The sequence below is a fragment of the Perissodus microlepis genome, chromosome 15, assembly GCF_051167445.1.
Source record: "Perissodus microlepis isolate ML-2025 ecotype Zambia chromosome 15, ASM5116744v1, whole genome shotgun sequence".
Classification (NCBI taxonomy): domain Eukaryota; kingdom Metazoa; phylum Chordata; class Actinopteri; order Cichliformes; family Cichlidae; genus Perissodus; species Perissodus microlepis.
Window position 1 is genome coordinate 2,692,447 of NC_140475.1, and position 27,721 is coordinate 2,720,167.

Here is a 27,721-nt window from a genome sequence, read left to right on the forward strand (position 1 = left end):
TGAAACATGCACAAACATACGTGGAAAAACGGTGTTTAAGGCAGAAACTGTGTTTGTAAAAGCCTGAAAGTCAATATTTGGTATGACCAACTTTATTCTTCAACACAGTCTGAATGCTCTTAGCCAAGCTTTTATGTCACGTCTTTAAGTAGTCTTCAGGAACAGCTCTCCAGGCTTCTTGAAGGACATTCAAAGCTCTTCTTTCAGCCTTTTGTTCTGTTCTCTGTCAGCATGATCCCGCACTGCTTCAGTAATATGCAGGTCTGGGCACTGGGGAGGCCAATCCATGACTGATGGTGTTCCACTGTGTGTTTTTCTATCTATAGAAGCTATTGCCAGTCAGATGCATTCCAGATTGCACTTCAAGGTGGATCAAAATCTCATGATGTCATGGTACTGAGTCTGGGACCCAGTGTTTGTGTTTTTCTGGGTTTTGTATATTCTTCGATTTAGTGTTTTCCATGGTTTAGTCTCTTGTAGTTCTAGCTCCCTAAGTTCTCTTGTATTTAGTGATTTCTTGTCTCCAGATTTGTTACTGTGCCTCCTCCTGTGTTCCACGTCTAGTTAAGTTTTCATGTCTGCTCTTCCACAGCTCCGGTGTCTAGTCTGCGTTTCTGTTTTTCTTTCATGTTTCCAATTTTATTTGGATAGTTCCTTGTCTTGTGTATAGTGTGTTCAGTTTTGCTTCCTCTCGGTTCTGTGTGTGTGATTAGCACTAGCTGTGTTTCCCTCCTGGTTTCCATCCCCCTGGTTTTAGTGTTTATTTGCTTAGTTTCCCCAGTTTAGGCGTTCCTCTGTTTGGTTTGAAATCCATGTTTTTGTGTTTCTGCCAAAATAAACGGCACACTTTCAATTTAAAATAAGATTCTGTTTCCATCGTCTGCCTTTGGGTTCACATCTATCTAATCAGCTGGAGGTCAGATGCATCAGGTCCTGTGTGAGGTCTTTGCTGGATTTTCCTTTTCTTGAGGATATGACTTTCAGATACGACTCATCAGCAGCAGATACCCTTTTAGGCCTGCCACTTCTTCCTCCACTTGTTATTTTGTAATAACAGTTATTTGAAATAACCTTGCCGGTGCAAAAATACCATTATATGCCTGTCAAACTGTGTAATCTTTCTTTCAACTAAAGAAATGAGAACAAATTATGTGTTTTTGTGGCAGGCTGCTAGTAACAAAGTGCCTAAAGATTTAACACGGGTTCTTTGCTGCGTTGTCCTAGCAATGGGTCCAGAGGAAATAGATCACATTTTACAGCTGCACTTTAATGCAACAGGTGAAATAACCCCTGCAGTCACGAGACACTCTTTTTGTGCTGTGGTAGACTGTGTTGTATTGTTCATGTTATTTTTCTCACACTTCAGATCTTTTCAAGTTAACATTTGGTGTTAGGCGTACAAATAACAAAATCAAAGGTAAGCAAAGAGAATCTGGTTTGTCTCCCAAATTATAGACTTTTCTGTGTGTGTGTTTTTTTTAAACTCCATAAAAATCCCCCAGATTGCTCTGCATGTCTATAAAACATCATGCATACATAATGTCATTACCCAAGGCCATATATTCATATTTTATGTCAAGATTTTTAATTATTTTAACACTTTTATGACCTTATTCGATGATTATGAACTTACAGGAAGAAATAAACAGGTTCATTAGCTCTTTTTCTACTACACTGCCTCTACCCGCAGCTCATTATCAGCTCTTTTTAATGCGAGGGACACAACAGATGAAAACATCACTTTCACTACAAAGCCTAAACTTGGCTTGTCTGAAAGTGGTGCACTGTGAGTTCTCACTTTATGTTATATTCACCTTGCCGTCCTTCAGAGAGAGATCCTGGATATAGTTCTTTGTGGACAGAAAATTTAATTCACTTGCAACTCCTATTAACATTTCACTCAAGCCACAAGTGTGATTATGGCTGTTCTTAACCATCCCTCAGTCTGCTATCCATATATCTGTCTCATTCCTCTTTTTTCCCCCTGAAAATCCTACTTTTTACTCTGCTATCGCACTGGGGGCTGTGCCGGTGATTAATCAAAGCAGCGAGCTCTGACACATGGCTAAATTGGGTGCTCTAACCTGATATATAACATGGGCTGTAATGCCGTCTAACACAACCAAGTCCTCTGGAGGATCTCACCTAATGCAGAGATTGTGTTGGGTTCGGAGCTCAAGGCGAAAGAAGTTTCGAGCCCTTTTCTCTTCTTCTAGTACTTTCTGTGTATTTGCCCATGTTATGAGGTCAGAGAACATCCAGATAGAGGTAAGGGGAAATGGACTCAGTAGCTATCTAGAGAGAGATACGACTTTTATCCTGGCAATAAATCAATGCTTGTATTAATATATTGAGATAGTTTCCATCATCTCGCTGTGGGGATGCAGGAAAAGCTGGAATACGTAGAATCACTGCAGCATTGCAACATTTAAGCTGGTATAATTTCACTGTAAGTATGCACAAGTTGTATTTTTTGAAGCAAAGCAATTTCATTACATCAAAGCTAGTTTCACTAGTGTTACGAAGACTGTAGTCAACTGAGAGATAAATGGTTATGCAAATTAATTCGTTTTTCCCTATTTGTAGTTGCTATTTTAGGTTTTTTAGTTTTTGTTTGTAATTGACTGAAGAGTTTGTCAGTTTTTGCAAAATGTGAGTGTACAGTCAAGCGAGCAGTTCTGCAGTTTTGGCCATGCTTTTGGATTTTGGTTGCATTTATGTTTCTGCACTGCTGTCAGATTCACTTTGTCCTGTTCATTTATATACACACATAATATATCCATGCTCTGTCACCTGCCGTTCTTCATCTACTGTGCAGTCAAGCTTTCCAGTTTTTTCCTTGTGTTATGTTCTGTCTCAGCATGTTCACTAAAGATTTGGATTTGATCCAAATTAACGTAACAAGATTTTGTCCACGCCTTCGTGGGCTGAGTGGGTACCAATCAAGAAAGAAGCCTGTGCTCCAAAATCAACAATTTTCAAGCTCGACTAAGCTTGAAGCTGGGTCTGTGCCATGAAACCAATGAATTTAAATGAACTCTACCAAATGTGCCAAGAAAAAACCAAATGAATATCCAGCCAGAATTATGCCAGAAACTTGTTCATGGCAAAAGTGTCTGGTGCTAAGTGACACAAATATCAGTGTGGATGTGTGTATGTATGTTTTTGACCCTGTGTGGAGTGGAGAAAATCCAAAATAAATTGAAAGAGTTGCTTTTCAAATTCATTAAAGATGTATGGCGTGCAGTCATTTCAGCCTGGAAAAAGCACAGTTCAAAGAAATCATTAAAATCTAAAAATCCAAATTACCATGGCATCCATGCCCATGGTGAGTGGATGTAAACTTGATGTCTTTGAATTTAAGATGCAATTTTGTCTTTAATTCTTTTGGCATTTTAAAAAGCTGACTACTGCTTAAAAATAGAAAAGTCCCAATAGCAATAGAACAAAACAAGATATGCTTCACTGTGTATTACATAAGTAAATATTGCACAGTTGCAATTCTCTTTTCTTCTGTATTTATTACTCTGTTTCTGACCATGTTTTAGTTGCCCTGTCAGCTCTCTGCCTATAAATTTATACTTTGTACTGTTCAGCCAAAGGCAACACGGTTTTAACTGAAGCAGAAGTTCAATTTTTGTAACTGAAGCCATTTTTTTCTTATGTATTTGTGTGTGTATCAGAGAAAACAGGACACCAGTGACATGGCAGGACCACTGTGCTTTCTCAAAGCACAGAGCTGATTTAACAGGGATGTTAAACATCTGTGAAAGTTCAGCAAGGATAACTTAAAAACACAAAAACAGACATTTCAACCTTTATCCGTCTTTTTTCTTTCATCCTTACCTGAGCGACCATCTCTCTGGATATCCACATGATGCCAGGAGCCGTCATTGACCTTAGCCTGCGTTGCTTTGACCTTGATAGTCCCGGAGCCCATGTCTAGCAGCAAGTAGAGCCCTCCATCGAGCAACTCCACTGCAAAGAAGTCCACCTTGTTGTTCTTCTGGCCCTTTGCATCCCTCCTGTCCTGAGGCTTACCGTGGGTGAAGAGGATCAGCCCGTTGGGTTCAGAGGTGCGGAAGTCAAAGGAGATGGAGCCCACGCGCTTGGTGTTCCATTTTGGCAAGGCCAGGTAGGATTCCGGGGTCTCGAAGTTGATGGGGTCGAGGGTGGGAACGTTTTCGCACTTGAAGACCACGTCACCCTGGAGCTTCATCTTGGGGTCGACAATGCGGGCGAGGCGGGAGAGCTCCAGGCGGATATCGTTGTTCTTGTACACCACCTGTGGAAGATATATGGGGGAAACGATCACCAAGAATCCTGTACGATTACTGTACTTTCTCTTCCTTTTTCAAAGCTTATTTCCAATGTTTCAGTATAAGAAATGATTTGCCGGTGCAGCAACGGTAAATAACTTCTATGGAAATGAATTGCAGTTCATTTCAAAGTGCAATAGTATAGCATCATGTTGACATTATTATATACTGCAAATTAAAGGGCAGCTGGATCAATAAAACGAATATATATGTAAAGCTTTGATTGTCTCAGTCATTTTTCTATTCCCGCTTCAATTCATCTATGACAAAAAGGAGATGCACGACTATTTCTTTTGGGCTTGATTGAACACCTACTCACTGAGTGAACTGTGAGACGTGATGGCTAAATTATTAGCGAGTCATTCCTTGTAATATTCAAAAAGACCAGCCTTGATAAACCGAGGGTGAAACCCCACAGGAGGATCTGTGACAGTGTGAGAATATATCCAATATCATATTTATTTACCAGCAATAAATTTACACCAACCCTTTAATCCATCAAAGTAGAAAGTAGCGCCACATTATAGTCAAATACAACAAAATACCACAGATATGGGCTGCAGAATATTGTCAATTGGAATCCATTGATGCAGAAAATTAATGTTTTTTTTCCCTCTTTTTTTCTGAGGAGGAAGAGAGGCTTTTTCGGGTATATAGGGCAGTGTATGCGCAGGAAACAGCAACACTGTTAGAGCGAGCACAGCTGTCAGCCAACAGATTGTACTTCTGTGGGATTACTGATAATCCTGGAAGATTTGACAGTAAATCAACACAGGTGACCCAAGCGCTGAGGAGGACTGAGGAGGGGAGCGGGTTGGGTTGAGAGGGGTGTAATGTGTGTGTGTTTGTGTGTTAAGGGGGAGGCAACAAGCTCCAACAACAAGCTAGTGAGAACAAGGGCAGCAAACATGTCAAGACACAAGTAAAAAGGTCAAATAGGGTCCTGTGTGTGTGTGTGTGTGTGTGTGTGTGTGTGTGTGCAGACGTCAGTGCAGTTAATGACCACATGTAATCTCCTGAACATGAACACAACAAAATACGCTCACTGTCAAGCTTTGTTAATCCACTGGTTATGTACTATTACAGGTGATTTCACTTTCAAATACACAGTAAAAGAAACCCTCTGAATTAAAAAAGAACATTTATAAAGAATAGCAAGAGAAGACAAAAGTACACTAACAAAGAAAACCAAAGCCAACTGGAACACAACGCAGCGATTTAATTGAGACGTTTACTGTAAAAATGAGAGTTCATGGGGTATAGGCCTGTGGCTTTAACTTTCAGTAAGAACACAAACTGGAAAAAGGTTCCTGAGATACATTTTGGGAAGACTGGTAGCCACCAGTGCTACCCCTCAGCCTTTAGTAGATACACCTATGTTATCAATTTCAAACTGACTTATTGCATTCAAAATCTTGCACCGCCGGGCCGTCTAGCAGCGTGACGACAACACCCCATCAGCCTTTTACAGGTGAGGGTTACTAAAAGGTTTCTTAGATTACTTAAAGCTACTCAAAAACTACTTGATAACCAGGCCCACCCAGTCTTAAATTTTCAATCTAATCAAAAGCAAAGGTTATGTATTTGTTTAAAAAAAAATATTTAAAAAACCCATTAACAACACAGGCTGGTGGCTATAAATTGCAAATGCTATCTAGTCATATGCAAAGTGTTAAGGCCACTGTGTAACCCACCTGCCACTTAGACACAAACGTCAATAGCTAATAGGTACTAACCGCTTCCTAACAGCAGTTTTGATTAGCTTTTATGTCAATAAATACACTTATATAAATATGTAACTGGCAAAGAAATAATTAACATGTAATAACTGTGAGTAGTTTCAAACTGAATTTCTATTACTGCGCCCACCTTTGCAGCGGAATGCTAAAAAATTGCAATGCAAGCAAAGATACAAGTAACATTTATGAAAAATACATAAAAATAAAATCCAAATGCTTATCTGTCAAACACACAGTCCCCAGTACTTCCAATATAAAAAAATAAATAAAAGCAAAAGCTTATAAGTAAGAAGTATTTTCTAGAAACTGTTTGGTGCTTCAGCCATGACTTAAACGAATGCTTTTGTGTACACTGGTTCACTGTCATGGCTTACTGGCACACTTAATGGAACTGGGCCATCGTTAATTAATCCCGTGCTCTTTTTTTTCTTTAACTGCAACATGTCAAAATCAGGTTTTTTGTCTCCAATCCTGCCAAAAACAAGAAAAAATACTCAATAAATAAACCAGTATGCATTTAAAAACAGCAAATCGGCATTAAAAATTAATAATATGTGACACAGACCGACATTTCCTCTTTTAATTTGCTTCTGTATTTATTTCTGTTTGCATTAATGCCCCTGTTTACTTAGCCATGCTTTTATTTCTTTGCCAATTTATTTCCTCAGAGTTATTTATGTCTTTGTGCCTTTCTGCTTCACTACGCAAACGAGGGAGAATGCAATTCGAAGTACGCCACAGGGTCAAGTCTTCACGTATTGGCGGAACAGAAGTGAGCACGAAGAATGCATGGCATTTTATTTATTCTGGATGTTGGCAGCTTTGGTCCTCCGTACTACACAGAAGAAGGTTTAGGCAATAAATCAAACAGTAAAAAGCAATAAAGTGTTTGCATATGCTAAATATGCTAATATGACCCATGGCTTGGGGGGTCGTTTCTGCCCCCCACTCAGTTCTGAGAGATCTGAGAGATTTTTTTGTTTGTTTTTTTGCTCTCTGGTAATTATCAATCAGCAGCAGCAACATTTGTTGCTCCGCTGTACTTACCCAAGTCAATGCAACGCACGTTCTGAGATGATGATAAGCGCCAGATGAAAAATGGGGGGTGATTTTGAATTTCTTTTTTTTTTTTAATACTGAAATGCTGCAGCCGCCCTGTAGCTCTAACATATTTGAGCTTTAACCATCATTACTGATCTCTCTGAAACACTGACGTTTTTACCATGTTTTCTTCTGAAGCCCGATACCTTGGATTCCAATTCCGGCACGCTTAAGACCACTCTTGGGCAAGAGAACAAACTGAATATTACATGAAAAGAGAAAGAAGAAGAAAGAGATGCTTTAATGCTACTCATTTGCAATGAAGAACTTTTTTCTTTAATAGTACAGGGATAGTGACTATGCAGTTCTTAGATGTAAATTGCTCAAACTTGCCAAAGTTCCAAGGCACTATGTCTATATCTTTGAGAAATAACAAGTAGACATGGAAGGAGGAATTAAGCCCTGAGATTCCTTCAGGTTTCTATCCGAAGAACAACAGTTTGTCTTGTGCTCTGAAAACCTCAGTTTGTTTAACTCATGACTAACTTGCCCTCCGGCTTCATTTTCTTGACAGTGTGAAGTCTTTACAAACTCTCCGAGGCGCAGCAGTGTTGTTCGAGGGTGCGATAATCTTCCAATCAACCATCCCTGATCTGTTTTGGAATTATGATTTCGTCCGTCCCGCTGCAGGCTGATCGATAATGTAATCGAAATGTTGTTATAACAGAAGAATGGACTACTGCGGCTATACACGCTTCATCTTTCCCTTTGTTATTGCTGTGCTTTGTTACGCTATCTTTTAGCCAACAGCCTTATGGGGCTCATTCATAATGCACGCACAGGGGGACTGTAACAGCTCCATAAAGTCCAGATCCTCCACGGATTGAGTATTGATTGGGACACAGTAAAGCTACAAGGAGAAGGGTATAGAGCAAGGGTAGGTTGGTGGAAGTGTAGGCTTTGTGCACACAAACAGGCATGTGTATGCGTGCATACGCGCGCGCGCACACAAACACACACACACACACACGCTCTCCTCCCTAATCTACTTCAGATGAGTGGTCATGTCCTTTCGGCCCCAAACACAGCTGCTGTCAGCTGCTGATTTACCCTAGTGTTAATGAAGGAGCAGGATAATTCCAGTGAAGTGCAGTGAAGACACACAATAACATTCACACACTTAAAAAGGCAGCCTCGCAGGGGGACATGGCAATTAGTTCAAGTGTGCACACACAGACCCACAAAACCAGTACATTCTTTTGGATGTGAACAGATCCAAACGCACAAGCCGCCATGTACACAGACATACACACAATCTGTTTGTCGAGATAGTCAAAGTGCAAAGCGGAAAGCAAACAGATGTTTTGTCACACGTGCATTTAACATAGGCAAATGCAAATGTAGCATTGTGATTCTCAAAGTAGCAAAGCATGACATTTCTGAGACACGTCTTTCAAGAAATAATGAATTGGTAACTCCATGGGAGGGATATTTTATGATTTGGGCGAACCCTTAATGTGGCAAAACTGAGGCACAGCGCTTCAGTTTGTTGACATGGTGCATTATTCATTGCAGCATCCACAGGGAGGCGTTCCTGTTTGGGCTGTCACATGATCTTGGTCATGGAGTCATTACTGACCCTCCTGTTTAAAATACTGTCCTCTGGCTACGTGCAGGGATGACATGACAACCATACAAATGATGGTAACACATATCACATATTATCATAAATAACTGTGCAGTTGTCCTTTTTTTGCAGTGCATACCGTTCTGCACCAAGCACTCGTATTTTATTGTAATTTTAGTTCAATTAATTCACCAAATTTGACTGACAGTAATACTGCAATTATTCCTCATTTTAAAATGTTGGTATTTCATTATTGTTATCGTTTTTTGACCAAGATAACTGTGAAGTGAAGATATGACATTGTGAAAGCCCTGCCTCTATGGCTACCCCCCCTCAACACTATTGACGGTTACACCTGTGGGGATCGTTAGTCTCTCACTTCCTTCTGTTGCAGCATCAAGTCAAATAACCAGTCAAAAGTGGCACCATAGCAAAAGCAGTACAAGATGAGTGGTTTAACTGCATATACTGTACATCACACAGGAGTGTTTTTCAGCCTTAAACATGATGGGACATCACTTTTAACAGAAGTCTATTTGCTTTAATGTTATGAGGACATCTACAAGAATTTTATGAAGAACCGAGTGCTGATGACCTACACTTAGTGCTGTGCTCGAACACATCCTGTGTACACACTGTGCTCATCAGAGGTGCTTTAGAGATGCTTGGCAACACCCAAACCACCCACCTGTGCCATGCAATCCTTCCTGTACTGCAGCATGCTATCACTATTACAGTTTAAGCACATTTCACTACTCGTGTCCAGCGTAGAGGACTCTCACTGACTCTGACCACAGATTTTAACCAATGTGTTTTTTAGTTTTTTAAAGCTTACTGACTTAAATCCACTCGGCTGTGTCATCTGTCAAATACTGAACCTGAAACATTTTATCTATGATCACACTTTTGCTCTTCAGCTGATTAAAGCGTTGCAGCACTGTACACTTTGGGCTTGTGTCACACAGGCTAATCTCCAGGTACTTGAGATTCTGGTATTTTTTGTTAACATTTTTTTAACATTGCGTCACAGTTAACATGCACATTTTTGTTATCCCTGTCAGTCAATGATCTTTAACAAGTGTTAACATCAATATTTTTCAATACTTCTGCATCATTACTCATCAAAGAATATTAGGGTACACTGAAAAAAAGTAAATTGGGTGGTTGTTACATTTACAAAAGTCTGACTTGTAGTTTGAACAAAATAGTTTCACGTTTCTATGGTGAACATAATTAAATCACGTAGGATCTGCATGAAATTCAACAACTTAATTTGTTCTTGTTGAGATGACATGATGCAATCTAGTGAGACTAGTTAGTTGCCTGGACTCACAAAATTCACAACATCACACAAGATTTCCAACCACAGGAAAATCACCAGGGTTATAAGAGGCAGACAACTATACACACACCATCTGTATGCTACCGCTATTTATTGTGGTTTAACCTGTCGAGGACAAAAAGGAAAAGCCCTGTAATCATAGCTTTGCTACTTTTGTTAAGCCTGGATCGACATCTCGGTGGCATGGTGGTGGTTACCTCACAACAAGAAGGTCTGGCTGTTTGCAGTGGCTTCTCTCTGGGTACTCTGGTTTCCTCCCACAGTTAAAAGTCATGCAAGTATTAGGGTCAGGTTAATTGGTAAATCTAAATTACCCATAAGTCTGAATGTGAGTGCAGATGGTTGTTAGTCTCTATGTGACAGAGACCACCACCATTTATAGGTCATTAGAAATGGTGGTGGGTTGCACCGTACAAAGTCTGCACAGGATCATCATGTGTGAAATACTTCAGCAAAGTCTGAAGCAAGGAGTCGTGAACTCGATTTCTGTATTGTATTCATATATAACAAGTACAGAATTTCACCCGTGTTACCCAATGGGTCCAAATAACTCAAAAAAACTACATCTGTTTTTAGCTGCACTCCTTCAAAAGAGTTACAAAACAGATCTAATTTTATCGACTCTAAAAACATCGTTCCTTTCAAATGCTCGCCGTTATCATAGCCACAACTGTGCTCTCCCCGAGCAAGTGGTTGTAGAATTTAAAAATATCTTTCAGCAATTTTATTTTTATCACATTATATAAGATTTACAGGTAGCCTGTGTTTCGGGCCGCATAAGGTGTTTTGTACAAAAGGAGTCACCTGGAGCCAAATCCTCTAAACAGAAGCTGTTTACCAGTGGCACAGCTTAGCCCTGTGGGGGAGGGTGATGGGAAAGGTGAAGGTATTCCATTAAAGTCTTCTGTTTGCATCCATCCATCATTGTGTTCCCCTCGAAGAAGATATTAAAAAAAAGTCAAATTATTAAAAGGACAGGGTGACATTTGCATTTGTAATAGAGGGGGAAAGAAGCACTGCCTGAACATACAGCAGTGAATAACACAAAACTGATGATGACATCGTTTCTCTCAAATGTCAAATAGTGGTCTCTTGCCCCTTCTCTTTTTCTCACTTACTCATCATACTCGCCATGTCCATCCATCCTGATTTTCTCTCCTCTCCACCTGCACTTCACTTCTGTTCTCCTACACTCTGTCACCCACCTCCTCTCTTTTTTTTAACACTCCCACTTTCTAGCCTGACATACTTGCTTCCCTGATTGTTACTCAACATCCTCTTTCTCTGCTTCCACCTCTTGGATGCTGCTCCTCCTCTCCTGACAGGGTTGACACTGTATTCCCCAGCCGCCCCCATAGTCTGCCACTACGCAGTGCCGCCCTGTGCTTGAAGGGGCCTGGAGTGAGAGTTCAAAGGGGCTGCAGAAGGCACAGACTGCACGGCACTCCAAACATCAGGCTGACCAGAGTGTGCCCACTGGCCAGTCGGTCACGTGATACACCGCAGCCCACATGGCGGAACACGAGTGTGGGTGGGACATGTGTGCTTGCATCGTGTATGGATGAGATCCTATGTAGCCCACGGGCGCAGATGAGTGCAGCAAAGACTGAACAGGACAGGGGTTGTGATGGCAGCACGCAGCCATCTCTTTTGTTATCAGGCAAGAAAAGGAAGCATTTGCTCGCTGTGGCGACACATGTCTCCACCAGCGTATTCATCAGCTTAAAAAGGTGTTCTTTGAAAAAATGAACAGAGACCAACATTCCTGCTTCACCAGCATTTCAAAGTGCTCGAGCCAGACATTACACACACAGACAGAAACACTGACGCATCTTGATCTGAGCAGCGGGCCAAACTCAACTGAATCATTCCCTCATTATGTGGGGATATTGAATCCACAGGAAGAGGCGGAGGGGGCAGGAAGGAATAAATACGGACAACAAGAGAGAGGCTGAGAGACAAAGGGATGATACACAGGGAGCACACGCAGGGGAAATGCACACATGCGTACAATGTGGGACTAATGGAACAATCAAAGAAATACCTTTAATGAATAAGAGTATGAAAGAGAGATCAGGGTGCCACTTGAGAGCAATTTGCACGGTGCTGAGTAGCAGCTGGCATCGTGCCCACTTAATGGAGCTGTGTATGATGAACACTTGAGCATCACACGACCACTAACCAAACACACTGTGAATCACTTCGTGATTCTGTGCACCTAACACTCAAGTGCCAGCTAATGCTGAGTCACGCTTGCTGAGATAATAATGGAAACAAACATTTTATACAACCGTCTCCGCATCGTGGCTCAGGAGATATGCAAGCTATTTATCGGCTCAAATTAGCTTCTTTAAAAGCTCGGTGGCTTTTTTCAGAGACAGTGTTTGGGGTGTTTCCAATTAGAAACTAGCCGATGACCGCTGATGAAGATTTAACAGCTAAAAAGATATTTCCTCGACAAGTGGTGGAAGGACAGAGAATAATAGATTTGCATTGTCCGTGTTAAGATTTTAAATGGATCCTTGTCTCTTTATGTAGCAACAAGGACCTCCTAGCAAACGTGTTGGTTTTATTTATTTTATTTTCTAAAAAGGGCAAAAATATTTCCGAAATCCAATCTTGCTATGGAGTACAATATTTTATTATATTGTATTGTTCTTACTGTTATTGTACTATTGTAAGGTGATCTTGAGGGTCTCAAAAGTGCCTATGAAAAAAGTTATTATTATTATTATTATTATTATTATGTAGAGGCCAAACCCCCCCAAACAGAGTGATCCAGCTTCAAGTAGTAAGTATTGCTCGTTGTCATTAATCACTTTATTTAAAATGGGCGGTGGAACTCTTTCACGCTTTAGCACTATTATACTACACAGTTCATTCATATATTTTCCTATTTTTTTAATGTATAAATAATTTTAAGCAGGGTGGACAATTTTGGGGAATAAACAAATGACTGACTGAGGTTTGAGATACGACAAGTTATCATAACACACATGGTTAATGAGCGCCGGTTTAGCTGAAGCAAGATGAGCAGGTGCCCCGACAGTGGGCGGCGTGGGTTCAACTCCTACCCGTGGCCCTTCAGTTTTTGGGGTTAGGGATAGCTCAGTAGGTGGAGTGTCTGCCCCATGAGCGAACGGCTACCCTGAAGTACCCTTGAGCAAGGTACCGCTTTTTCACTACTCCCCGGTAGCCGCCCACTGAGTGAATGGGTTAAATGCAGAGGACTAAGTAATTTCCTACAGGATTAATAAAGTATACATTATTAATAAAAGTCAAAGGAGCTTGCAAAGTATTGTGGGATTGTCATTTTTGCCTACATCTGAAGAAGGGTAAGCACGCTTAGGTAGCACGACTCCAGCACTTGCTGTATTACTTGTTTGAAAACCTTTGCTGACTTGGTGTGACCTCAGTGGCAAAGATGTAGAGACCAGTCATCGCGTTCCTGACAGCTACTTGCTGCTAGTGATGTGCATTCCCCAACCGTTTGGCAAGTGGTTGCAGGAGGTCACAAAGAGGGTGCTGCACCAAAAACCTCCTGGTGATTGCTTTGGTCACTGGCAGATCGCCATCTTACAATGCTGTGATTGCAGCCATTCCCCAACTCTCTGTGAATGGTACTCATGGCCATTGATCCGTGGACTTTGATCAGTGGTTGTTGATCAATGGTCATGACAATTTGCATAATCATGATGAAGGAACTGACCTCCCAGCCTATTGTTAGTTCAGTGGGCTGGTTTCAGTCATTATGCAGATGCACTGTTTCTAAGATTGGGGAAACCTGCAGTCACCTGGATGAGTGACGAAACGTTTCTCCCACTGAAAACTTTTGGACGATGGCAGATTAGTTTGCAGCAGTAAGTCACAACTTTTTACTCTGAAGGTGAACGTTCTGTTTCTGAAGCTATCATAAGGTTTTTGGCACTGAACACTGAATAGCTCTTTTCGTGCTTTGTACAGTGCTGTCACCTTATTTCACTTACAAACTGCCAGCAGCCACTCAGAATGCACATTTGTACCTACTGAATACCTTGTGTACTGGCTCTTAAGGTAATGCACCAATGGTAATGAAATATACCCAAAAATCTACAATCAGATTAAGCAAAAACACAAAACCAAACTCAGCTGCAATCCTGGGGCTCAGCTGATCTTGGTGACAGCCACATCAGCTCCCACATCCATTCTGCAAATCTCACAAATCTTATAAAGAGCAACATTTAAGCTGCTTTAGCAATTTGCACAACTGCAAGCCACTTTGCAGCTGACATCCACACCAGCGCCTCTTTAATGCTCCTCCTGACTTAATCAGTGTCATACCTCTTGCCAAATACTCGTCTTCTTCTTTCGATTATAGCCGTCCTGACTGAAATCCAAACAATTATGCCTAACTCGCAGAGCACAGGAGACACGTTTGTGTTCACAAATCAATATTCAATTAATGAGTCAAACACTGAACTGCAAGCTTTGGAAAAAACACAGTGGGTCCAGGTACATTCCCTGATATCTATCACACAGGTCAGATATTACTGTTATCCACTTTGTGTTGCTTTGATACAAAAAATTCGAACTGTATTTAGACTACTGGTAACGCTGTAGAGAGACTTGCTTTGCAGCAAACTGGCCAAACTGCTCATTTATGTTTCATACTTTGTAAAGTACTGTCAAGAACTAAACATAACAACAGATTTTCACAGGCTGCAAAAAAGACAATATACATGCTGATGCTCATTTTTCATGGAAACACGACGCAGCTAGGAAGAGAATTTTTATAACAGGATGTGTGCTTTGGTTATTTGGATCATTCCTTCTTGCTGCATGCCAGGTAGCCCATTAATGCATTAATTAATCTATAAAAATAAAGTAGAATAAGTCCTCTTCTCTCTACTGTGTATCGTTTTGGCACATTGGTGCTAAAACAAACACTGGCAATCAATCAAAAGCTTGAAAACTATTTAATCACAGAGCATGTTCCATAAACATGTATCTGTGTGTATGAGAGTCACACACAAAGGGTCATGGCACTTTGAGGGCTGATGAGGGATGCATTAGCCAGGGTGGTAATGACTAAAGGAACAGCAATCTGAGCCACTCAGTCGAAACATACAACAGTCCAGACAAGGTGACCTTCCCCTTATCCGTCACCCAAACCTGCATGTGTGTGTGTGTCAAGTTGGACAGTGGCCCAGTGAGTTTGCCAGCACATCATACACTTTACTAGCCCTTGTCAAAATTGAGAAGATTGTAATGGAAGAGAAAAACAGCCTGGATGAGAGGATAGAGGGAGTCCTGTGAGAAATGAGGTTGTATAATATTTCCATAAACTGGATAAAACTGATGGAGATAGCCACGGGGAGGTCCCCTTTGGTTAGTGAGACCTCACTTTCTAGTCTAAAGCTGTATATTTTGGTTCTCGCCATCTTGGTGCTTTGAAATAGGATATGACAAGGGACTGCTGGATCTGATTGGGTAACTGAGGGACACTGCACTCTCACATAATAACTTGTCAATCATAGAACTAAAGCATGCTCTGCTTTATAATCCTTTTGGACACTAATGAGAACATAATTTACAAAATGGACATGATGATGTGTTCAATAACGCTTAAAATTCGTAATTGAGATCATAAACTCACTGAAAAAATTCATTAGGTTCACAGGTCAAATGAGCAGTAGGCCAAATGACTCATAGTCTTCTATACGACTGTATTTTTTTGGGCAAGCGAAGGAGTCGCTCTCTGCTGGCCTTTATAAACCTCAATTTAAGTCACTATTCCATTGGCATCTCTTTTTGGACCAAGAAACAACAATCTGACACTTGGATATATCAGAACCATGAAAAATAACCAGATTTCCTAAAACAGTTTTATGTGTCATTGTTTATCCAAGTAGAGTTAGCCCAGCTCTGCTGAGATTAGCTGGTTGTTGTGTTTGTGTCCGCTGTGTGTGGCTTCCAAACACACGTTGCCAGCAGGGATGTTACAGAGTGCCCTCTGGTGGAAAAACTGGGAAATGTCAACATTCTTAACACGTTTGAAGGGTGTTTCTCCTGTCCTCTCTTTATTGTTTTAATTTTCATGCATCTGCGATTAGATACAGTAATACCAATAGATACAATAATAAAATACCAGCTAATAGTTACCTCTTATTGAAATACTGCATGTTATGGCAAACCACAGATACACAGATAACAATCCAAAATACTAACGCACCAGGAAATGGCTAATATTGGCCTATAAATCAGCCCTATCGACATTTTGGACATGTTAGATTCAGCACAGTCGTTGTGGCAGATGTTTTTCCTAATGCAACCCTCGCGTTCATCTAGGCTAGGGACCGACACTGGTAATGTGTCTCTTTCATGTCTAAAATGAAGAGTGTGTTAACCACTACACTGTGGAGCCACAATGAGCGTTTTATGTACAGTGGGGGAAATAATTATTTGACTCCCTGCTAGAATTTGTAAGTTTTCTCACTTTCACACATTCACAAATAAGTGAACAGTCACTAATTTTTATGGCAGCTTTATTTTAATGGAGAGAAACATCTATTGAGTATTTGATCCCCTATATCAGCGGTCCCCAACCCCCGGGCCTCGGACCGGTACCGGTCCGTGAGTCGTTTGGTACCGGGCCGTGAGAGTTGAGGCTCAGGTGTGAAATGTATGGTTTCCAGGGTTTTTATTGGTTTTCAGCATTATTTTGTTATCGTTTTTATCGTTAACTCGGTTTTCCTGGGTCTTTTCACGTGTGTTATGAATAAATCTTCTTTTTTTTTTCAGTACCGGTACTAGTTTTATTTTGTTGTATTTATCCACGACACCTTAAAGGCCGGTCCGTGAAAATATTGTCGGGCATAAACCGGTCCGTGGCGCAAAAAAGGTTGGGGACCGCTGCCCTATATCACAGCCAGAATTTGGGCTCCATATTGGCGCCCTCTGTCTCTCTCCATTAAAATGAAACTAGCATAAAAACAAGAGACTGTTCATTTATTTGTAAGTGAGCAAACTTGTAAATTCAGCAGGGGATTAAATAATTATATCCCCCACTGAACGACTGCCTGCATCTTTTCAGAGCCACTGTTATTATTCACGTTTCCAGCACTGGTGCTATAACTATGGCAACAGTTTTCAGGTAGGATTCCCATCATGAGGAGTTGGTTTTCTGTCATTTCAACAGTTTAAAGCAGCAGCTTTAATGTTATGATATGAAAACAGAAAAAGATATTTTAAGTGTAGAAAAGTACAGCCTTCAAACAGAATAGTGTAACCGCCCAGTAAGAGCTCAGAAATACCTTTAAAAAAGCAATAAAATATAATTTATAATAAGAAGTATCAACAGCTGGGATAGGCTCCAGCGCCCCCCGCGACCCTGAAAAGGATAAGCGGAAGCGAATGGATGGATGGATGGATGAATAAGAAGTATCATTATATAAAGACAAACTGAATCACAAGTAAAACGCGAAGGTTATTCCTGACGGTGCTGCTGAAGTGCAGGAATCAATGCAGACTTTTTTACAGCCATGAAGAGCCACCATCCCGCACTTTATTATTATTATTACTGGCTGCAGGATAAGTAATGGTGAGCAGAATAAAAATAATGGGGTACTTTATATATCTTCTGGTTCTAACAAACTCAAAGAGCCAGCAAATACATTCTAAATGTCCCAAAACAACAATGCGTTTTTGTATTTCATCATAAGCAAATATTTCTTTCAGATTGCCGCCTGTTGGGAGGCGTTTTAGCAGCGCACTCAAGCTGATGCTGCAAATTACATGTGACAGAAGCAATTTTGGAATATTTTCTCACATACAAACTGCAGTAAGTGTTATGAATTAGATTAAGGGGGCCGATATTGAAAGTCTGATACTCCCTCTGCCAACTCAGCAGCTTTAATTGATATGTAATTTATGTAATTTTCTTTTTTCTTCTTCTCTTTCCTTTCAGGGCAAGTATAATGATTATTATTTTGTACACTTTGAAAACAACTGCGCAGATTGAGAGCGTGACCGTAGCATGGTACGCTAATTGATAATGCACCTATTTTCCCATTCGAGCCCCTCCTACCTCTTTCAGACAGCCCATGAAATTGTTGCTAACTGGAGATCCAGGCAGGTCTGCAGTGCTGGGGCTCCCACCCACGTAGAAAAAATCATCGGATCCTAGCATGGTGTAGTCTTCCTGGGTGTAGCCAGTGGTGGTGAGGATCCCGTCGACAGAGATTGTGACCTGTTGAGGGGCAACACATAGCCAAAGCCAAGCTATTACACTGGGATTCTATGTTGTGGATACAACACACCTCCTTCCTTGGTCTGCATTCAAAACGAGCTATAAGACTCCTGACGATAGGTTGGTTTTTCATTGAACCTTTGGATAAGACAGCGTTTTTTGATTTTGTTAATGGAATTTTTGCCATAGGATTCACAGGACAGGTAAAGAAAATATGGGAGAGGCATATTTTCTTTATCTTTGATGGGAGTAAGAGAATGGATTCTAGGTTTGGTTCTGAAACTTCAGGTTGGGGGAGGGTTAGTACAATGTTCAAACCAAGGACAAATTGATTCCACTTGTCTTAGGTTTCGGGATTTATCTGTAACTGCAGACACAGACATTTACAGTACACTATGTGACTGCACTTAAACACACAGACGTGCACACGCACGTCCTCACTTGTTCCACACGTTCTCTCTCACACCAACCATCTTCACATTCTCGCCTCTCTTGCAGACGACTACATGTATATACCCACGCACATGCAAAACAAAGGGAAGGCTTTTCACACCACGTCCATGTGCAAACCAAGGTCATCACTGTTAGAAGGCAAATTAAACACACTTAACTGGACATGTAAGGGGGGTAAGTGGATCGATGGTGCCATACAAAGCTGGAGCAAACCACACAGGTTGCTGCGCTCATGCACAATCAAGACCAGAGCCCATATTCATATACACTCTCAGAATAGCTCATGCTGATCTTTGATCAGGTTTAGCTCAGGTGTCATGCTTTGCAGTGCCCGTGTCACTACACCAGACCAATAATCCTAGATCAGTTTGCTTATTCTTGGATATGTTACGCATATGGGCCCGGGGGCAAGGGTGATCGGAGTTAGTCAAAACACACAGAACGTCACGTTCACCAGCATGCTACGAAAACACACACGGGGAGGGCAAAGTGAATGAGAAGGTGATAGGTGGAAGGTGAGCGGATGAATTAGAGTGTTAGTGGTTATTCTGGGTGACATGTTTGTTATATGACTTTGGGTGGTGACAGGTCAATGAGGTGTGGGCATGCCATGCGTCACTGTGTGTTGGAAACAACTGTCAGAGCTCCCGCAATGAAGGTTAGGGGTTGCCATTTTTTGATAGTTTCTCTTTTAGGGCCCGTTGTCGAGGTCACCATCTTTGGGATTGTGGCAAGCTTCTGTCAGTTCTGGACGACAGTCCTCACAAAAAATGGGGACTTTTTGTGTGAAAAAAATAAAAATAAAAAGTAAGTTGCCCTGACAAAGGCAAAGAAGTCAATTATTTTTATTTGTCGTAAATCTGCAGTAATGTGGAAGAAACAAAGAGAAAAAAGTAAAAGCCAAAGTGAAAAAAAAACAGGATGGGGATTGTGGGGTAAAGAAGGAGGTTGTTGGCAGGTCAGGGAGGAAATTGAGAAGAAGCGAAGAAAGAATTGCCTGGTAATACAAACCCATCTCCTCATTTTTTGATAAGAGTGTCTAGGATGGAACTCAAAGAGAACGAATAAAAGAAGAGAGGGGGGGGGACACACGGCAAACCCAAAAAAAAGACAATAAGAATGATATCTACCAGACAATGTAGTTTGTTTACCATAGCGTGTCCAATGCCTGATTGCTTTCCAGAAAAAGGGGAAGAAAGGAAATCAAAAGAATAGTGAACAAAAAAGGTTGTTAATAAGGATGGACAGAAAAGAAAAACCAAAACCAACGATGAGGAATTAGGATGTTAGTTAGTACATTAGTTGGTTAGATATTGGTTAGTAGTAAAAATGACTTATATCATGGATGAGTTAGTGTCACAGTGAATAAACACTGCGCGATTTGCCAGAGATCCGAGGCATCGTGCCATCCTAGCCAAATATTCGACACCAGAGTCCTACATGAAAACATCAACGAGGACCACAGAGAGGACTTTCACATCAAATTTGTGTAGGACGGCTTAAATCCCACAAATCTTGCAGTGTTTCTTTCACCTGTAGTCTAACAAATTGTGCCTTTCAAAGAAGAAGAAAGAAAATGGTAGAAAGTCAGATCTGTTGAGAGAAAGAAAGAGAGAAAGCAGGCCAGCAGCCCTTGACTCTTAGCTTCTAACCTCTAAACTACGGGCTATCCTGTTGGGATTCTCAGCAACAACTATTTACTAACCTGTGGGACAAAAGCTTACTGTCAGGGAGGGTCAGAAAATCACCGCTTACTTGTTCCGCTGCTCTGAGAGCAACACTAAAGGCTGTCTCACCTTGCCGACAAACTAAAGGTCGGCCGACACAATGAGCAAACGCACACGTGTCGCTACTACTACCTCCACTCTTTATATAGCTGCCTGTAGACAGATCTAATGTATGCACTTAACAGTAAGAAAAGCTAATTATAAATTACTATAATATGATAGGAAACAATACATGTCGCATTACTAATTCTGTTTATGCCATACAGATGTATCTCTGCCTTTAAAAAGCCTGACGATCATCTGTGCTATAAATACAGTGCTAATGGACGGCTGAAAGGCAAACACTGTGTCTGCCTTTAAAGTGGAAGTGTGTGGTCTACACAAGCATACGAACAGTTTCCCAAAGGAAAGCGATGGTGACAGTGCCTGACGGAAGTGTCATCTTAGAGGAATGTGAAGCAAAACAGAAATATCTGATAACTTTAATTTGACACCACAGGGAGCTCAAGTTCAATACGCCGCTAAACAGGAGAGAGGAAAACACCTAGAAAGACGGTACCTAGAATATGCTGCGAACTGCTTTTCCATGTTCTTATTGACTAGTTGCTAAGAAAGAAAGAAATTAGACAATGACATTAAATTAAAATAAAAGATATCTCTGTAAAAGACAACTAAAAGTATTATGGCATCTGTCTGAATTGTAGCAATGGAATGACAACCAATCAGAACAAAGTGACATTCTTAATCCCAGCTCCCTCTCAGAAGCTCTCAGAAGCAGCTTATCTAAAGCAAAAACAACAAAACAAAACTGTGTCTCCAAACTCCGTCCATCGCCGCTACCCCCGATTACCTGTCTCAGGTTGCGTGTCACTTTAATGTCGTGCCAGCTGTTGTCATTGAATTTTCCATTGACCGGCTCGACGATGGCCTCGAAAGCGCCAGAACCTAGATTGATGACGAGCGAGACTGCCCCGTCTTTCAGTGCCAGGTTGACATAATCTGCGGATTTCCCCGTGTGCAGGAGGAGGCCGTTGCGCTGCCAGGTCTTGAAGGACAGCGTGATCTCGTCGCTGCTGCTCTGGATGGGGTTCTGTGACAGGTCATAGCAGAAGTACTCCGAGCCGCGGAAGGTGGCCACGTTCTCCTCCCTCGCTGAATGGGAAAGAGAAAAGAAGCAAAGTGTTACTTTCAGGGCGTTATGCATCTTCTGACAGACGACGAGGCTCGGCGTTAACGTCTAGCAGCTAAGCCCCCTGCTGCGGTGCCGTGCTATGATTCATCGCACTCTTCCACAAGACTACAGCCAGTCGTTACCGCATAAAATCTCCTAAACATGAAACAAGCACGAGTGTTGTTCTCTTCATTCATCGTGAGTCAGCCTGAGTAAATAGGGAACTGCTGCATGTTGCACAAAAGCTTCCATCACGCAAGCACACACATACACAATGCACTATAATTACAGCTATGATAATCCCATCATTCAGCTGAGATCATAAAATCCTATCTGTACGACCGTGGGTTTGGGTTTCGCGTACAGCCTCCAGACAGACAGGCTACTTATGATGGAACACTATTCCCCGCTAATGGGGCGCATAAATCAAACTTAGTCTGATTTTACAGTTTTATGTCACTCGGCTGTTGCAAAGTGACTTCCTGAGCCCATTTTTTAAAATTGACGCTATAAGTAAGGTGAGACAGCTGGAGACGGGGAAAGGGAGGACTCTAGAAATCTGTTTTCCCAGTTTCTCAGTGTAGCTTTCTGTGCTGCATGGTCAATGTAGGTCTGGGTGAATCTAATAGAGACACCCTCACTATCATTTGTGTTGAGCTGGCAACAGCAACCTGTAGCGACTACATAATTCCTCCTCCGAAGGCGCACTGTTCAAGGTGTCACCTTTCAGAAATTTCAACCTCAAGAACAACATGAACCAAACCTACTAACTGCTCTGGCACTGCTGTGACGGTAACTACAATGCTACCTGCCAACAAAAGGCATTTCAATGTGTCATTTCATTTCCTCACTGTCCTGCAGTTCTTCCTTTGTGTTACTCGCAGACAAGTCATGATGGACAAATGTGGAAGAAGAAAGCTGAGAAAGGAAAAGGGAGAGAAGGGGGAGCACACGAGCGCTGCGAGCTTCAGTTTTGTTGTTTCGGATCAGGCAATATGTAAACATGAGGGAGCGGTGCTGAGAAGCTGGCAGAAAGGAGGGAAGGATGAGAATGACAATACTGAGATAGAAACAAATGAAAAAGGGGAGTGAGGCTGTGGGATGTCAAACTCGTGTCTTTGCACTGCGTGAAGAAACAGGAGGAAATAGTATGGGAGGAAACAAAGGAACTGTGAAAGCCCTCATCCATGTGCCGGGGGAATAAATAGAAACCCATTATTACCACTGAGACAGCACAACACAGAGAGCTAAAAGAATATACATTGGAGGATCAAAAAAAAAAGCCCTCCTCCCATCTCTACTGATTTTATGCATCTCATCTTAGAAATTACACAAGCACTGACAGCGTGGAGAAGCTCGCCTGATTGTATATTCATGTAATATTGTTCTTCGCAAAAGCTTTATACTGTGCTGGGCATCAAAATCAAAACGATAGTGTTGTAATAACTGAAAAAAACAGACAGCGGCATGTCGCATCCAAAAGCTCCCCCCAGAAAGGGCCGTAATTTCTTTCAAAACACTTTCAGATTATTAATAAAATATTGATTTTTACATCCACAGCAATAAAATGAGAGTCTAGCCCCTCGCTCCGGTTGGCTTTATTGAACATTAACAGTAGCATCAGAGAGAGCCAGTACTATATGTTGTGTTACAAAAACAGCTACACTGAGAGAGGCCTTCTGTCACATCTTGCCTGAAGGCCTCTTGCATGGCAAACTGACAGCAAAAATGGTTACAGGGCTGAATTTTCCCAACTGATTGAGACGCATAAAATGCTGCGTCTTTCACTTTTCCAAATCAATTATCCTTGAAGCTGTTCTCACTTGAATACTAAGCAACCTTTCTACTGTATACACAGCAATGAACGCATTTAAACGAAGAACACTTGTGATTTGAAACCGAAAGGTACACGGAAAGTACCTCTGTGTACAAGCTTTCTTTGTAGGCATGCAGCAGTGTTATCCTTTAGATCATCTCCAGACACCTGATCTAGTATGCTCTCCCTTGACCTAAGGTAGAAAGGTTATTGTCATGGCAGCATCCCTCTACTATACAGCACACTTTAATTAGGTTGGCTATCTCAGGAATGCTGCTCAAATTGCACAACAAGCCTAGAGAGACTGTTTCTTTGTACCCGTTCGGACTATTATATAAGCACGACAGTAAAAGTATACCAGGATGAAAAAACATCCACAATGATCAGTCATGGATTGGCCTCCCGAGAACCCGGACCTCAGCATTACTGATTACTAATGAGGGATCATCTTGGCAAAGAACAGAACAAAAGGCAGCGAACGTGCAAAGAAGAGCTCTGAAATGTTTTTTAAGAATCCTGGAAAACTATTCTTGAAACCTATTTAAAGAAATTACAAGAAAGCTTGCTTATAATAAGTCAGGCTGTGTTGAACAATAAGGGTGATCATAACAAATATTGGACTTAGCTCATTAGAATCAGCTTTATCTTTTCTTCAGCTTCCATTTATTTATTTCCATTTATCCCTCGTTTCAATAAATCACTAAACTTTCTCATTTATTTTATTATTTTCCTAGTAATATATAAAGAAATGAGGGACTCTGAGGGGCCTTAGATGTATCATGTTGACATAATGTTGCCAATTCCTAAACTTTTGGTCAACATTTTAATGTCAACCAAAATGTTCATCATGTTAATATCGCTAACGACTGATGGCAGATAAAATGTAATCATGCTCATCATCTTATGTGCAAGTTTCATTTCTTTTTAATTTACATTATAAATGAATAATTATGGAGGCAGAAGTCTGAGGTTAACTGATCAGCCTGACCGACATGTGAATCCAGTAGGGTACAATGTATATTAGGACAGCGGTCCCCAACCTTTTTTGCGCCACGGACCGGTTTATGCCCGACAATATTTTCACGGACCGGCCTTTAAGGTGTCGTGGATAAATACAACAAAATAAAACTAGTACCGGTACCGAAAAAAAAATACGATTTATTCATAACACACGTGAAAAGACCCAGGAAAACCGAGTTAACGATAAAAACGATAACAAAATAACGCTGAAAACCGATAAAAACCCTGAAAACCATACATTTCACACCTGTAGGGCTGCCACGATTAGTCGACTAGTCACGATTACGTCGACTATCAGAATCGTCGACGACTGATTTAATAGTCGACGCGTCGTTTGAAGCTTTGTAAGATCACAAAAGACGCAGGAATAAGTAGTGGGACTTAAGAGTGTAATAACGGACTAAAACAGAAGATGGCAGCACTGCATGTACAAGGATGCCAGCTGCCGTTAAACCCCGAAGAAGAAGTAGCTCTGTCCCAGAATTCATAGCGCTGCCCAGCTCAGTTTCCACCAATGGCGGCAGCTAGTTAGTTTTAATATTACTCTTATTATTCTTTCTGGGTCACAAAATAAACGTTTAACATATTTTCAGGCGAGAATGTAGCTGTGTAAACTTCAAATATCTCCTCAGTTTATCAAGACACCACATATTTTCAAAAGCGCTCCAACGTTTTCGGAGACGTCTGTTACCCACTAGCTCGATAGCTAGCCCGGGGCAAGGCTCACTAGAGCCGTGAGAACACCGGACTCCCGGCAAATCGTTTTCAAACCCACCGCTGTCTTTCGCTACTCAGGTTAAACATACATAAGTCACTTAGATAACTTAAAAATGTTATTGTTTGGCTTTTCGTAGTATTTTATTTGTTCCTGAGTAAATCGGTTTGGCTGAGATTAAAGTTATAGTTTTTACACAGCTGAATAAACGTCAAGCAGACAGCTGATTATCAGAAGTGTGAGCTGCTCAAGAATATACTCCGGTGTCCCATTATATTTTAGATAGCAAGGAGTTTATTAAACTTCACCGAAACAATCTGCAAATCTCATTAAAATTTAATAAACTATCATCTTGTCTTTATTTTTAGTTAGCACATACCTTAAACAATTAAAGCTGTAAGCTAATGATAGTTATATAAGAGCAGATGCATGCTGCAATAAGCTGTACGTCCAATGGTAGCATGATCTGATTAGTCAACTAATCGCAAAAATAATCGGTGACTAGTCGACTATCAAAATAATCGTTTGTGGCAGCCCTACACACCCGAGCCTCAACTCTTGCGACCCGGTACCAAACGACTCACGGACCGGTACCGGTCCGAGGCCCGGGGGTTGGGGACCGCTGTATTAGGATCTAAAATTATTGTCAAAATATATGTACTGTGTCCCTTAAATGTCTCTTTTAAAATTAGAGGTCAACATTATTATTATACCAACAGTATTCTATGTTTATATCAAACCCAAGGTTTACAGGTTAGGTGTTGTGTTTTTTTTTAAAGCTAAACAAGTTTCTATATAGCTTGAATCTACAGCTAGCAAAAAAAAAAAAATGAATGGAAATGTATATATGTGTATGTCAAAGCTAGTTTATCATAAATTACACTGACAGTAAATTCCAAATATAAGCTTACCGTACTATGATATGTTACAGCGTTATCTACAATGATGTAATTACAAAGTTTCTGTAGAGCTGTAAAAAGGCATTAATATAGCATTGTTGCTCTGAATAATAGAGAGTGCAAATTGATATGTATTATTTGTGCACTTCAGCAATACAAAGCTTGCGGTAAGTGTATACGGATCCATAAAAACCAGGGGAAATGTATTGCCTGTTGAGACATGTTCTGCACAGATCTGTGGCTTTCATATTGATCACATAGCGGGGTCATTTTCTCTTATTTTCGCCTTAGTCATCAATATTCCATTTGTGTGATGCCTGGTGTATGCACTGGGGGTTGGCGTTCGATTTCAAAATCCACTGGAAGCAATTAGCTCCTTCATTACCATCTCCCATTTTCTTCCGCTTCCTCTTGTCACACACGCGCTGAATTCTCTCCAGTCTGACCTCAAGGGTGAAATGAAACAACTCCCCACAACCTTCAGCCAACTCAGGATCGCTGCGAGACACCAAACTGCCCTTTATCGTTTGTTGGCAAAAAGACTTGGAACATATAAAAGGGAAACCAGATGATGTTAATCAGATTTGAGACTTTGTGATTGTGGCAAAAATCCTCACTTACAGTTGCAGAGCCACCAAACCCCCAAACCTCACAAGGAAGAGAGCTGGGTAGTAAGCATGACCACCAGTCCCAAGGACACTTTACTGGCAAAGTGAACAGGATGTGTGACACATCAAATACATGTTCGCACTGTGTTTTCAGATAAACAAGCCTGAAGATTGAAACTTAAACATAGAAGATTTAAGTATCTGCTACTAGCATTTGTGGGGTACTCTTAGGGATTATCCAAGGTTGCATCCACTCAAAAGAAAATGAGCCTAAAAATCATTACCACTTTGTACCTCCTTCCCTAATATGTGAGAACAGGATCACTTGAAAACTGCTAAAAGACTACATTTAGCCCAAATTAGCCAGAAAACCCCAAACAATATGAACCATATGGTTTGCTACTGCTGTGCAAGGCTAATGCTAACTATGCGACTGTGCGGCTCTGGTTCAGTGGTGAGCCATCACATGTCAAATGAATTTGGAGCACCATGGGTGATGTCTCTCTTCAAAAGCACGCAGCACTGTCAGAAAGGCTTATGTTGGAGGGAGATTTGGTGGGAAATGTGTTCCATGCTAATATTTTACTGGCCAATTATGACCGACGTACTCTCTGCAACAATTACATTCATTCAGAATACAAAAATGCATTAAAAAAAAGCAACACATGTGAGATTTCAGGGATTTATCTGCAAGACAAAAACTACACATAAAAATCATTTAGTGTGTCCTTTTCATGACAGCTTTAAAGATGCCACACGACATATCTAAGAGGTTAAACTGAACTGTCACCCTGACACTTCTTTTCTCATCTCGTATTTCATGTAACCTTGTGAAGCCGTGGCAGACGGCCTGTCTGAGACTGCCTTTGATGTCTGCACTCACAGATTGAGAAAGGAAGACTGACAAAGAGCGAGACAAAGAGAGAGATAAACATAAACAGAAGTGACACAGCGGAAGCAAAAAGAGTCTAGGACAAAAGGATGTGAGAGATGGAAGCAGAGACTGAGATGGAAAAA

General features: G+C 41.1%; 1 protein-coding gene across 11 annotated transcripts in view; it reads right to left on the reverse strand.

Annotated features, from left to right (window-relative positions):
* Positions 1-27,721, reverse strand: part of nrxn3b (neurexin 3b) — a 329,334-nt gene that overhangs the window by 228,058 nt on the left and 73,555 nt on the right. For 8 of the 11 annotated variants that reach the window (XM_084953179.1, XM_084953178.1, XM_084953181.1 and 5 more), the window contains 4 exons: positions 21,326-21,627; positions 19,879-19,923; positions 18,134-18,295; positions 3,847-4,285 (listed from right to left, as the gene is read on the reverse strand). In XM_084953179.1, coding sequence (XP_084809305.1) covers positions 3,847-4,285; positions 18,134-18,295; positions 19,879-19,923; positions 21,326-21,627 — 948 coding nt within the window. The remainder of the gene's footprint in view (positions 1-3,846; positions 4,286-18,133; positions 18,296-19,878; positions 19,924-21,325; positions 21,628-27,721) is intronic. The other 3 variants (XM_084953182.1, XM_084953180.1, XM_084953183.1) reach the window with 2 other exon arrangements.